This window comes from Arachis duranensis, chromosome 3 (genome assembly GCF_000817695.3).
Source record: "Arachis duranensis cultivar V14167 chromosome 3, aradu.V14167.gnm2.J7QH, whole genome shotgun sequence".
NCBI lineage: Eukaryota > Viridiplantae > Streptophyta > Magnoliopsida > Fabales > Fabaceae > Arachis > Arachis duranensis.
The window spans coordinates 132,275,682-132,289,510 of NC_029774.3; the positions used below are offsets into that span (position 1 = coordinate 132,275,682).

At 29.7% G+C, this 13,829-nt stretch overlaps 1 protein-coding gene across 1 annotated transcript; it reads right to left on the reverse strand.

Moving 5' to 3' along the window:
- Positions 1-6,511: 6,511 nt before the first annotated feature.
- On the reverse strand, positions 6,512-11,925 carry LOC107482030 (putative clathrin assembly protein At2g01600; the record flags this gene model as incomplete). Its single annotated transcript, XM_016102403.2, is given in 15 exon segments — positions 6,512-7,110; positions 7,252-7,376; positions 7,480-7,561; positions 7,632-7,808; positions 7,932-8,012; positions 8,132-8,212; positions 8,302-8,367; positions 8,460-8,525; positions 8,897-8,947; positions 9,034-9,126; positions 10,417-10,544; positions 10,709-10,847; positions 11,378-11,475; positions 11,597-11,666; positions 11,882-11,925. Coding segments are annotated over 15 exon segments (1,664 nt in total), but the record flags the coding sequence as incomplete, so codon positions are not given.
- Positions 11,926-13,829: the final 1,904 nt, after the last annotated feature.

The following is a 13,829-nucleotide window of genomic DNA, read 5'->3' on the forward strand; positions in this document are numbered from 1 at the left end:
GGAAGAAACATCAAAGCTAAACACAACTTTATAAAGTTAATTACTGGTGGGGGAGCCCTCAATTGCTCCTAATAAATCCCAATTAAAGGAGCATCAAACATTTTTTAAAATGTGAAACAAAAGAAAGTGATAAAAAAAATTTCTTTTCTTTTCTTTTTCCCTATTGGGAGTGAAACGAAAATAGAGCTCCAAAAATTGCATACTATTCTTCAATTTCCCATATTTGGAACAAATGACATGGTGTAAAGTAATTAAAACCATGTGAACAAGAATAATATTATTCAAAAGATTATGTTATACTTATTCACACATTGTTATTAAAAGTCCAATATTATGGACCAAATAGCTCCTTGTAAGTTTCAAATTTGGCGAGTTATGCTGAAAATGAGCACATGAATTGTAATTGTTATCTAATTGCTCAATTAGATGAGGGACCCTTAATCAGGATTAGACGGCTTGCGTGGGTTCAAAGCCAACAAAAAATGTGACATATAAAATATTATGAAATTAATCTGCAAGTGTATATACTTTATTTAATCCTACATATTAATTATACTAAATGGCCCCTATTTTTTCATTTCCAATGATAACCATTAACGTCCTTCTATTACACTCTTAACTTTTTTTTTTTCTTGATTGGGAGCGCCGCGGGAGAAAGTGAAGGGGGTCTACAATTAAAATTTTATTTTTATTTTAAAAAAATGGTATACCAAAGTCTAAAACTGCTGGATAGAAAATGAAGGGTGACTATGACATTCTAGAGGATCAAAGTTTTAGCATTATTATAAGTAGGCTCCAATGTTTGATATGAGAATCCGGAAGCGATGCTAACTGAGTTTTAAGCTAATTAATTTAGCATTTATTTTTCTAAAATAAATATCATATCCTCTAGGCTCTAGTGCCATGTTGTAACCTTGATTTATAGAGTCCTCATGCTAAGAATGATATGAAAATTGAAAAGGCAAAAATGGCCTATAAAGAGTGGGATGTTATATTTCTCTTTCGTTCTATTTAACAAATTGTGATAAGGTGCCAGAATCTATTATAGATTGAGATAAGCATAGGTATTAGGTGATGGTTAGAATGTCCAATTCTTTGGTTCACGGATAAGAATGAGGAAAAATAATTTTTCATTCTTTTTGGCTGCGTTTATTTCAGAGACAGGACACTGAAACAAAGATACAGAGATACAGAATTATGTTTAGTAAATAAGACATGGATAGAGATAATGTGTCCAGAGACACTGAATTAGTGTATTTTATGTTCATCCTGACAGAAAAGACACAGAGACACTAACAAAGGACATAACTTATTTTTTATTTTTTCTTTTATTATTCTTGTTAATTTTTTATAATTATATTTTTTATTATTATATTTTTCATCTCAAATTTTTTGAATGAAAAAAAGTGAATAAATTAGATTTTCATAATTTGTTTTAATTTATTACCAAACAAAATACAAGAACACAAAATTTTGTGTCTCTGTTCATCAGTGTCTTATCCTGTCCTGTTCTCCGTGTCTTATCCTGTCCTGTTCTCAAAAACAAACGCAGCCTTAAGAAAAATATATAGATCAATGTAATTGAATGTTCCCATTCTCATTACTAATTCACCACACTGAAGATGTAATTAAAAAAATAAAAAAGAAAGGAAAAAATTGTATAGATTTTGCAAGAAGAGACTTTAGACGAAAAGATTTTGAACTACAAATTTATAAAAGAAATTTGAAAAGAATTAGTTTTACCTCGAGTTGAATTGTTCACTTGATTTATATTTGTAGGTCGGACCAATACAAAGGACCGGCTAAGTAGGTTGAAAATCTTAGAATAGAATGATAATTTATGCATGTTGTGTAAGAAGAATATTAAAAATGTACAATACTTATTTATTACTTGTAAGTATTCTTGGTAAGTAACATGAATTACAGTTGGACAAATATGGACTACTTTCGGTACCTTAAAATATCACCATTTTAAGAGTTAGAGATTCATATATGAGAAAAGAGCTTCACAAATATTAGTCAGTTGGGTTCTTTTTAGTTATATAAAATATTTGGTTACGAAAAAATGACGTCGTATTTCAGAGCAAAACAATATGAATCATAGATTGTGCGGCCCAATGGCTTTTTTGTGTTACATAATAGTGTGATAAATAACTCATTTATTGATGATTTTGCCGAAAATAATATTATTTTGTCTTTTTTATTATTTTGTCTGTGTCTTTGTATATTCCACTTTGAGCAGGTTAAACTCTTTGTTAAAAAAAAAAAAGAAAGAGAAAGATTCTTCAAAGTTATGCTACTCCCAACATGTTAATGTATGGACAAAAGAGCCTATAAAAATTTGGTTACTGAAAGATGGCCTGCATTTATCTGCTAGTATGCACCTTCAATAAGTTTTTTTATTTTATTTTATCTTTAAGATAGTGAATTTAAAAGCTAATTAATTTTGTCTATGCAACAAGTAATGATTAGATATGAATGTTTTAAGTTGCATAAAAACTAACTATATTGTATACAACAAATACAGATGGATTTGCATGATACTGACATCATGTCTATAAAGCATATCAAAGGGGTGAAAGGACATCTACTGATCGATGGAGACATCTTCAATTCTTGTATTTTTATTTGATTTGATATAATTTTAACCTTTCTGTCTTCAAAATCTATACAAGATTATGGTTTGGAGAATGAAGAGAACTTAGATTCCTATGGCTACAAATGAAATCCGACACCATTTTATTCCCTAATCCTTTTAATAAACAGCAATCAGCAGGGATTTGAAGGACAGTTCACACAGATGGGACCAAAAGAAAAATTGCCTGAATTTAAAAACAGCCTATAACTTGAGTTGTTCTTTGGTGGCAGAAATGGAACTGCCACAAAAATAATCTTAAACCTATTACTTCATTTCAAAAAATAAACTCAATTTTAAATTACTAGCAAAGCAACAACCAATGAAAATGCATGGTTAATATCAATAATATACAATATTGCACTATATAACATTGATGTATAATTCAAATTCATCATGTACCTTTTAGGGGCCCTCTAATTCTATAAGGGTATATCTATATATACAAAAATATATATAAGTGAAAATAGCAGTCACAAAAAGCAAATCAATATACATAGTTTTTGGAATATTCTATTCTAAGTTGTGAATATTTATTTTTTCTGAAATCTTTTAGGAAGTAAAGGCAGGTTGGAACGCTGCCTTTTTCTTTTCTGTTGTTTTACAACTTAGGATTCTGTTTTAATATAAAACCAAAACCAAAAATAAAAAGAAGGAGAGTTCTACTGTGGGGAAAGAATATTAAGGTCCTTAGAGGACCAGTATCTTTGTGCAATTTTTTTTTTTAATTTTAAAACTCATTTGATATTAAATCAATTTATAATTAAAGTATATTTTTTATTCATTTGCACATGTGACACAACCACATTTCACTCCTTTAACTGTCGAAATGACTATTCCACCCTCCAGACAAATAAATTTTTATTATATTTAATTTATTTTTCAATTTTTTTTTGACAAATCCAATTATAAATTAAAATTACATTACATAAGTGAATTATAATTAATAAAATAACCTTTCATGTATTAGTGACATACAATTTTATAATTTAAATAGTATCTTTCATATAATAATGACACATAATTTATATTTAAACACTTGTAGAAAAAATCATATTGATATTTTATAAATTGAATAATCTATTACACTAATTTTTATTCTTATTTATCCTATTTATATTTAAAATTGATTTTATTCTTATAATTATACCTAAACCAAGTATATTCATTGGATTTTTATATTAAAAATGATAAAATATCATTTTACTTTATTTTAAACAACTAAAAAATCATATTAGATGTAACAATGCTTGATTATGTTAGACATTATAATTTTAATTTGATTATTTTTATTTTTTAGTATTTTTTTGTGTTTGTCTATTTTAATCTGATTATGAGAATGTTAAAATTTTAATTTTATTACAAAAATAATAAAATATCTTTTAAACATTAAAGTAAAAAAACTAAATTATTCAATTTAATAGTCATATTTCTATATACACTATTTATATATAATTTAATAATTAAAATTATCCAATTGTATTTATACAACTTAAACTTTTAGAGGAGATTATTAATGACACGTTATTGGTAAAAAAATTTAATGACTCCAGATAACTTGAGGTAAATATTTTATTTGATTCTTTATTATTTACATCTACTTTAAATAAGAATTAACTCTGACATATAACTGAAAAATCAAAATACAATCAATTAAGAATTTTATCTATAAAAAAAATTATTCATGAGATCTAATCCAGATGTAAATTATCATAGAAAATAAATCATGTAAATATAGATTTTGACTAATAAGTAAGATTGCATTATAGATTTTGGAAGGACTAAAATTATATGAATAAAATTATAAAAAGAATTATTCATGAGATCTAATTGAGATGTAAATTATCATGGAAAATAAATCATGTGAATATAGATTTTGACTAATAAGTAAGATTGCAATATAGATTTTGAAAGGACTAAAATTATGTGAATAAAATTAAATTATGATCGACATGTATATAACCTAGTAATTACAATATTAATTTAAAATAAAAAATGTTAAAAAATTTTCATTTTAAATATATTAAAAACAATTAAAGACTTGATTAAATTTACTTAACTAATAGTATTATACAAATAATAATTAGAATAATTAAATAATATTACTGTATTTTAAATATTTATATTACTCATGATATATATAATTACTAAAGTTTATCTAATAATCTGTGTGAATATATATAAATTACATAGTTTGTAATAAGGGTTTTAAATTGAATATTTACTTTCCTCAATAATTTTGTTGAAAGATTCAAATTAATTATATATTTTTTGGTACCAATAAAATAAAGCAAAGCAAATAAAATTAATATCAATTTTATTTTATTTTTATTAATATAAAAATTAAAGGAATAAATGATTATTTTGATATTTACTTATATATATATATATTGTTTTTACTAAATTAATTTTACTAAATATATGTTTATTTCAAAAAGTCCATATTTTTCTTTCACTAAATTTATGCCTTAAAATTTTTAGTATAACTGGACCATCTTTTAATTTATTTATTATAATTTTACTAGCTTAGAAGTCATCTATGTAATAAAAAAAATAGTGTGAAAAATTCTCAAAGCCACAATAAAAATAGCATATTCTCTCTAGTCCTTAAAGAACCACTTTATACTTTCCTCACCATAGACAAATCCTAAAAAGAGAGAAGGAGAAATACATAATAGAGAAATTAAAGAAAGAATCATAGAATGGTTGTCTGATAATAGGATACCACTCATTGTTCCTTAAGCAAGAAAATAAAAGAGATTAAACAAATAAACATAGAGAGCTCACCCAACACAAAAATGAGAAATGGTACTACTTAACATATTATTTTAAGGCTAAAAATGTACTTTAAAAATTAATATTTTCAAATATATTATGCTTAGAAATATTATATCTAAGTATTATTAAAAAAACTTGTTTTTTTATTACTATAAATAATTAAAGATCATTTTTAATATTCTCAAAAATAAGTTATAAATATGTTTGTTCATTGTATATATTCTTGGAAATATATTCTTATTTTCAAAAATACTATCATTATCAATAAAAGAAAAATCTCTTTGATATTTAATATACAATAATATTTTAATAAGATAAGAATAAAAAATTTGAACTTTTGGCGACAGAATTTTCTGAAAGTTAAATTTTATAATTTGATGAATAATTCCTTTAAGTAAATTAAAATTCCTGGAGAAGGCCACTTAGATAAATTGAAAGAGATGTGGTAGTAATGATGATGACTTCAAAAGTGTTGGATATGTGGGACATGGACATATCTATTCACCTTATTCACCCTCTTCTTTACTATGCTTTCACTTTGTTATAGATACCCTCTCACTCTCTCTTTCAAAAAACTCTTTGATACATTACCATCCAAAAATACACACATGCATAGGCACACGTAACAATGTCATGAATGCAAATCTAACACTTTGATAGTGGATAGTAGATCAATTACTTCTTTGCTAAACAATACTCTGTTTCTCTAGCTGTAACACGTGTGTATTCTACCGAAGTAATTAATTGAGACATATCTAACTTTATGGGTCTTTAAAACAATGTGATCCCTCCACCAAAAAATGTAAATAAGCTATTGATCTGGTGAAAAATAAAAATCGAGTAAATTTCCTTTTTTGCTGTAAATGGATCACCACAACTGTTTATTATCCAGAAGTCTTTTTATTAACCAAATTGATCTAACATAACAAAGATCAGTTATGACTAACATAATTTCAAATCTTATTGTTTAATGTGATTAGATTTGATTCATAAAAAAACTTGAATGTGTAACATTACTCTATCTATAAAACCAAACAATAAAAAGGTATCATATATGAACATGTATGCCTATGTCTTTAAGAAAATGAGTGGAGTATATCCAAAGAAAGCAATCCACAATTCTTTATATAATAAAATGATTATTACATTTTGTGTCTAGTCTTGGATTTTATAAGGCAAGCATCCCAATCAAGAAACAACCTATCTAGCAACAAAGAAAGAAGAAAGTAGTAGTTGATCATTTTACAATTTCCACAACCCTAAAATGTAGAAAATCCATCTTGGTTTTGATTAAATACAAGCATGCATGCATCTCCAAAAAGGCATTCATTCCCTTACAACAAGCCAGTGCTTCCAAATGGATTGTTCTGCGGGTGAGAAACAGGATGTGCAGGGAAAGCCCCATAGCCACCATCTCCAAAGGGATTTGCTGGGTTCATCAGCATATGCTGCTGCTGCTGCTGTGGTGGTGGCTGCGGCTGAAAGGGTTGTTGGTAAGGACCAAATGGATTCACTTGTTGCTGCCCCATTGACGCCATTTGGACATTGGTTGGCGGGGGGATGCTGCTTGACAAGGCGAATGGATCATTCACTTCAAATGGATTCGGGACAGGTGCTCCATATACTGGTTGCTGTGCAGATCTGTACGCTGCTTCGTCGTATAAGCTGTTAAGAGTAAGAGAGTCCAATCCACCAGCCTGAAACACAAAATAAAATTAAAGATAAACATAGCTGCTAGAAGGACCAATCACTTACATAACTTTACATTGATTTTACACTAATATTAGTATCAATTTATAAACTACTAACAACCCAGAATGATCAAACGAAGGTCCTACCAGTTGTCTATCATTGACTGAAGAAATATCGGTACTTGGAGTGGTAACCAGAGCAAGCTCCCATCCAGTTGGATCAAAATCTTTTGGTTGCGTTTGAGTAGCACTTGGGTTAAAAGCAGTAGTGCCTACTTGCACAAAACAGATGAGCAGAAACATTTCACAAAACCTTGACGAGCATCATAGTTTGCGAAGAAAACATAAAGAGAAGCACCAAAAAACAAAGCTCACCATTCTCGGTGGGGACTATGGCTAGGGCAAGGGCATTTCTTTCCTCTAGTGATGATGCATCAGGTGTGGTGTCATTCAATCCCTGCAATTGGGGCACAAATAAGTAAAGTTCAGGAAAGACAACTGAGATTATTTTGTATCTGAAAATGTACCAGTAAGTCTCCAGTTTCAAAATTGTTCTGCGGCGGTGGCAGAGAAGCAGGAGGAGGTGCAGACTCAGAATTGGAGGCAACATCGTTGTCAACAGGAACTGATGGCTCCTGTTCTTCAACATGTACTTGAGTGTCTTCAATATCAGGAGCATCTTCGGCTCTGTAAGTCAACTGAAGCTGTCAACAAAGAAGAAAGAAGTTAATGTTTGAGGATTTCAGGATATCTAGCCAGGGTATAGAGAAACAAAATGACATAAAATAAGCTATGATGCCAACTGGGCACACAATAAACATACTAACCAATGGCTCATTTGGAACCGTCACTACTCGCGGTGCCTCCCTAATATACTCTTCCATGGTTGTGAGAAAAGATTGTGGAGGCTGAAAACAACAATCAAAACAATTGGAAATTGGCAGCCCCATAATAAAAATGGAACAGGAAGACCAATAATAAAAACGCTAAATTGAAGCATGTAATTGACACATTTGCAAAGACAAACCTCTCTTAAAACAGGAAACTGAAAATTCCTGGCAAGTTCCAACCCTTTGCAAACCTCATAGAAATCAGAGAGACTTGCGGCCTGTAAAAGTTGAGCTATTTTTTAAATACATGCATCATGAAATTAAAATAGATGAGTTGAGGTTAACAAAACTCTATACAAATCATCACCTGCTGACCGGCACGTTTATACGCTTCAAGAGCTTTAATGGCTTCATGCCTGGGCATCTCAAAAAACTGCAAAAAAAAAATACCGCTTCACTTCCCATTATAAAACACATTTTACTGAACTTGATAACATTATATAGAGAACAATATGCTATATTTACCTTATCAACAAGATTGATAATGCCATCATTAATAGCACAATAAATCTTAAAGCTCTCTTTCAGTACCTAGAATGAGCCACAGAACCAGTTCAATTTCAAAATCAAATAATTATATACCAACTAGAGGAATAACAAAAAAAAAAAGAGCCTAGTGTCATAGCCCTCACTAACCAAGAGGATGTGATGGATGCACACTATGGAGGATACTAGTCTCATTTTGAATAAAAGAAACATTAGTAAATGGGCGTAGATATTTAAAATTTACTTTTATATTTCTAAGCCCAATAGTTAATATTTCCTTTTTTTTTATAGTTGGCATAAATAGAAATAGAAATAGAAATACAAGTGAAAATTTAAACCCTGAAAATCCTCAGTGCTCACAGGTTTCCCAAAATTGTATACATGCATACTTTCCAAAATTATATATCAAGACATACCAGAGCCAAAGCATATTGTATCACATAATTGCTAACAGCTGCTCCTTCTGGCTGTAAATATAAAGATCAGCATACAATCAGTTTCTATGACTATGATAAAAAAAGATAATAGATATCAAAATGTTTCAAAACATTACCCGGCAACCAACAAGTCTATATAACAGCTGCTGCAGAGCAGGCAACTGCTCCAAGAGCTCCTCACTATCTAAATCCCTGGTCTTGCTGTACCCCTGCTTTAAAACGAATAAACATAAATGATAATTTAAGACTTAAGAATTGAACAATGTACAACAAAATTATTCTTAAAAGGAGCAAATACTTAACTAGTAGCAAGTCTAACAAAATACATTACCATACCTACAAACAGAAAAAACAAATACATCCACAAACAGCCATTATGTAGACTTCTACAATGTCAATCAGCAATAGAAAAATAAGTGTTTCTGAATACATCAGCATACATTGCACATGACAGAAGAAAAACTATGTGAGATCTACGAAATAGCATTGTGCCATTTGCATTAATCCAATTAATTAACTCAATATACTGTTACATACCCTCACAAAGGTGGGAGCAAAAAAGAAGATTCTATTGAGGCAGCAACAGGGGGCCAAGGGAATTCCTCCTTTACAGTAGCAAGAATAGGAGAGGGAAAAAAGCAAATGGTGGAGAATCACTTCTGTAACTAATTAGACACATGGCAGATTTAGTTAGGGAAGAGAGATTCTGTTAAGGTGGAGAATCACTTCTATAACTAATTAGGCACATGGCACATGGGTGTGTGATCCTAGGTTGATTCTGTTAGGGAAGAGAGATTCTGTTATATAAGGAAAAAGGGATAATGAGGGGGTAGGAATAAAGAGAGAATTGAAGCAAGAGTGGTAGTCACCCTAACACCACCATAGCATTTTTCTGTTCTATAATTTTCTGCATTTCCAGTATAATTCCATAACTGGTGAAGGGTTGATTTCATTCCTACCCCAGCTCTTCTAGTTTCATTGTTACATATACCCAAACAAAAAGATTGAGCTTCCTGAGAATTTTGAACTCCCAAATAGGTTTTCCTAGGACAAGCCTCTCATGGATAGAAGAACTAGTATGACAGTTTGAAGCTGAAAAAAAGGCTCTAATTATCGAGCAAAAAGAAGTAAAGAACTTAAAAGGTCCACACTATTGGTGAAGATCACCTAAACCCTTATTACTGTCCCATAAAATATCAAAAGCCAATGTATCCCTGGTAAACAAGCTGTCATCAGACATGGGAACTAAAAGAAATTTCTTGTTGGATTGAAGGGAAGACCAATTTCGGGAAGCATCTGAAATACTACTAATGACCTTCACCACCAGTATAAACGCATAAACATATTTGAAACATAGCAAGCTTTTCACTCGTAATTAGATACGAGTTTGGTAGCCGTTTATTTTCAGACGAACACTACTAAACGACATAAAACAATGTCATAGATACTACATACTTGAACTTTAGCAGCAATCACAAGGGAGAGATGAATGAAATTACCTTCTCCTGCCCTGGAGCAGGCTTGGGAAGCCGCTCAGCTTCAATATCATACTTCAGAATCCTAAAACATTCGAGTCTTTCTTCCAAAAATAATGCATATGTACGAACCCAGGCAGAGCAATCCCATGCTGAATGCAAATAAAATCACATAGGAAAAATAAAGTATGAAACTCAATTTAATTATAGGTGAAAAAATCATAAAATTTCATAACATTCTGTTGAAACCTCTAACTAGAACCCAAATGACCGCAAACCAAATAAAATACATAAAAAATGATAAGGTAAAGGTTACCAATTGGGCTAGAATCATCCTTAAAATTAGAAAGCTGTAGAATGCGTCCTCTCTGTGAGAAATTCAGAAGTTCTTCTCTAAAAGTTGGATCGCCCTCCCTCAATAACCGATGGATGACGATCAGCGTTTTCAATGCCACCTGTGAACAAGACAAAATGAAGAGAAATATGCATATCTATATCTAAATATTAAACAATTATGACCTAAATAAACAGAGTTATGCACTTGAGCTAGTAACAAATGCCAAATTACCGGTAGAAGAAGATCAACAGTTACTGAAATCACATAGGGCAAGGTCTAAATTCTGGATAAACAGAAGTATCATGAATAATACAAAATACTCAGTTGAAATATCAATAGTTGAAGCACCTTGAGAAATTACAAGTATTGCATTGTGTTTAACAAGCAGGAAAGATGATTCGGTCCCATAAATGAGACAAATAAAAAAGTACAGAATGCACAGAATCCTATTCCTCCCAAACAATCCACAAACTAAACACCAGCCCCATCAAGAACGTAAAGGGACAAAGTACATGTCTAAGAAATGAACACAATACAAATTATTGACTATTGAATACTCAAACAACATCATAACTGCAAGTTCCACTAATCTCAATTGATCATCACACAAACTGAGTATTAAATGCAATTTCCAATTAAATGTAATACCGTCCAATTTCGAGTCTTGGCCAGTCGACGGGAGAGTGCATGAATGCAGTATGCAACATCAGCCCTGGGTCGAACAGCAGCAGTGGCAAAAAGAATTTCTGCAAACAAAACCCAAGAAAGAATGCAAATTTTACGATTCTCCCATTGCAAAATTGAAACCCTCAATATAAAGATCGATTTGGATCTATAGAGATCACGCAAATCTACAAAATCACTCACTTCTGAGATGTCTCTCTTTAGGAGGGCACTCAACATGGTTCGTGGCTTTGACTATCGCAACGTCCAAATCCTAACAATAGCAAAACCAATCAACCCGCCCAAGATGAGAGAAGAAACCCATCAAAGAAAACACAATTAAATAAAAAAAATGAAAGAAAATAGAAGCGAATCGAGGAGAGGGGATTTTCTTGGCATCCAAACACCTATCTTTAGAAAACGGAAGAAAGAGGAGAAAATAAAAATAAAATTTTTAGGGAAATAAAAAGACCCAATTAAAGAGAGTACCGCGTAATCGCTGTTGACATGGGCGAGACCCACTTTGGTAGAATGATCTCTCTCTCTCTCTCTCTCTCTCTCTCTCTCTCTCTCTCTCTCTCTTGCTAGATTTTTCTCTCTCTAGGATCTTGCGTGTGTGATGGGTATTGATCAGAGGGCAATGAAGAGAGAGAAAGTGAGGGACTTTGATCGAAGAATATTGAAATTTTCTTCGAACTGCTGCGACTATGCGAAGGATTGAAGAAAGAATGGAATTGGGTATTCCGACAACCTTGGCTTTTGACGGCCCCTCCCTTCGCTGTGCGTCATCATCTGTTTATTTTATTATTTATTTATTTTATATAATATATTTCCGGTAACATTCTTTTTTGAAAGTATAAAATAAAAGTCCTTGTAGTATTATTTTGATGAAATTGGTTACTTGAAAGTAAAGGGTGAAAATGTTATTCCAAAATTTATGCTGCTCCCAGAAATAAATTTGAAAGATATTAACGATAAATAAATTTTAAAAAAAATAAAAATATGAAAAAATTAGATATTAAATATATGATAAAAATAATATTTTAATATAATTTTTTTAAGCATCATTATAAAAATAAAATATTTTTATTCTTAAAATTTTAAAGATTAAATTTTACTCTAAATTTTTTTATTTTTTTTAAATATTTATTTTAATATTGATATAAAATTTAGATTAGATAATCTATTTGCTAAATATGAAAGTTTTTTGTCACTTATAAAAAATATAATATTTATTAATTTTTTATCACATTTTAAAATTATTCAAAACCATTTTATCAATAACATTTTTCAAATACCTTATTATGAATCTTTTGGTTATTAAATTAGTAGTGAACTACATTAAATTATTAAGTATTAGCTAACAAGTTTATTTTCACCCAAAAAGAAAAATATACATATAATGAATTCAAACATTCAATACTTTGATGTATACTATAATTATATTTTATACAAAAATTTAATCATATATTAATATAATAATTAAAATATTTATTTTAAAATAACTAATTTTATTGTTTAGTAACTTTCACTTGAGTATAAAATTTTTGTATTTGATTGTAATTTTTTTTCTATGCAACTCATGAAAAACAACTTGAGAAATCTCTTGATTTCTTTTTTTAACCATAAATATTTAAAAAAAAAATAGATCTTTTAAAATGAGTAAATTGGTAAAGTGATAAATTGAAGAGTTATTCACTATTGATTTTGTAAATTCCATGCAATGTGTGTCTCACTATCTTAATTTAAGAATAATTAACTTCTCACTTTACTTATTTACTAATTTTCTCATTTTAGAGAATCTTGATCCAAAAAAGAAAAGTTCACAAACTATCATCTCAAATAAATAAAATACAAAATATTTAATAATTAATTAAATTATAGAAAAATAAGAGATAATTCAACTCTAATGTTATTTATTATGAGACTACCAGATCCCTTCATAAAATTCATCATAAATTAATGAAATTTGTCTAACGGCACGTTATTGTGATAACATTATGATAATCATGCATGAGCGTTAAGTATTATGTAGAAGAGGGTTAAGATTAATAAAAAATCAAATTTACCTTTGATAGATGTTAGGAATAGTATGTATCTTTCTTTATCTTTATCCAAACTTTCACAGCTGCCACAATTCCAATGTTTGTTGTCACCTCTCCCTCACCATTGAATCAAGCTCTCCTTTATCTCTTTCAACCTCTCTGGGAGATTGTTACTTGTTAACCAAAAATCTAAACAGAAAAGATGGCTTCTAAAATTTGGAATTCAAAAGTGTAAACGGGTTTGAATGTTACTTATTTAGGTATCAAAGTATTATGGTGTTTTGTTTTTGTAAAATCATAACCCAAACAAATATGGTTAATTTTTTTAACTGATTAATTTTTTTGTTTTTAAATGAATAGTCCCAAAAAAAAAAAAAAAAAAACAGAGAGAC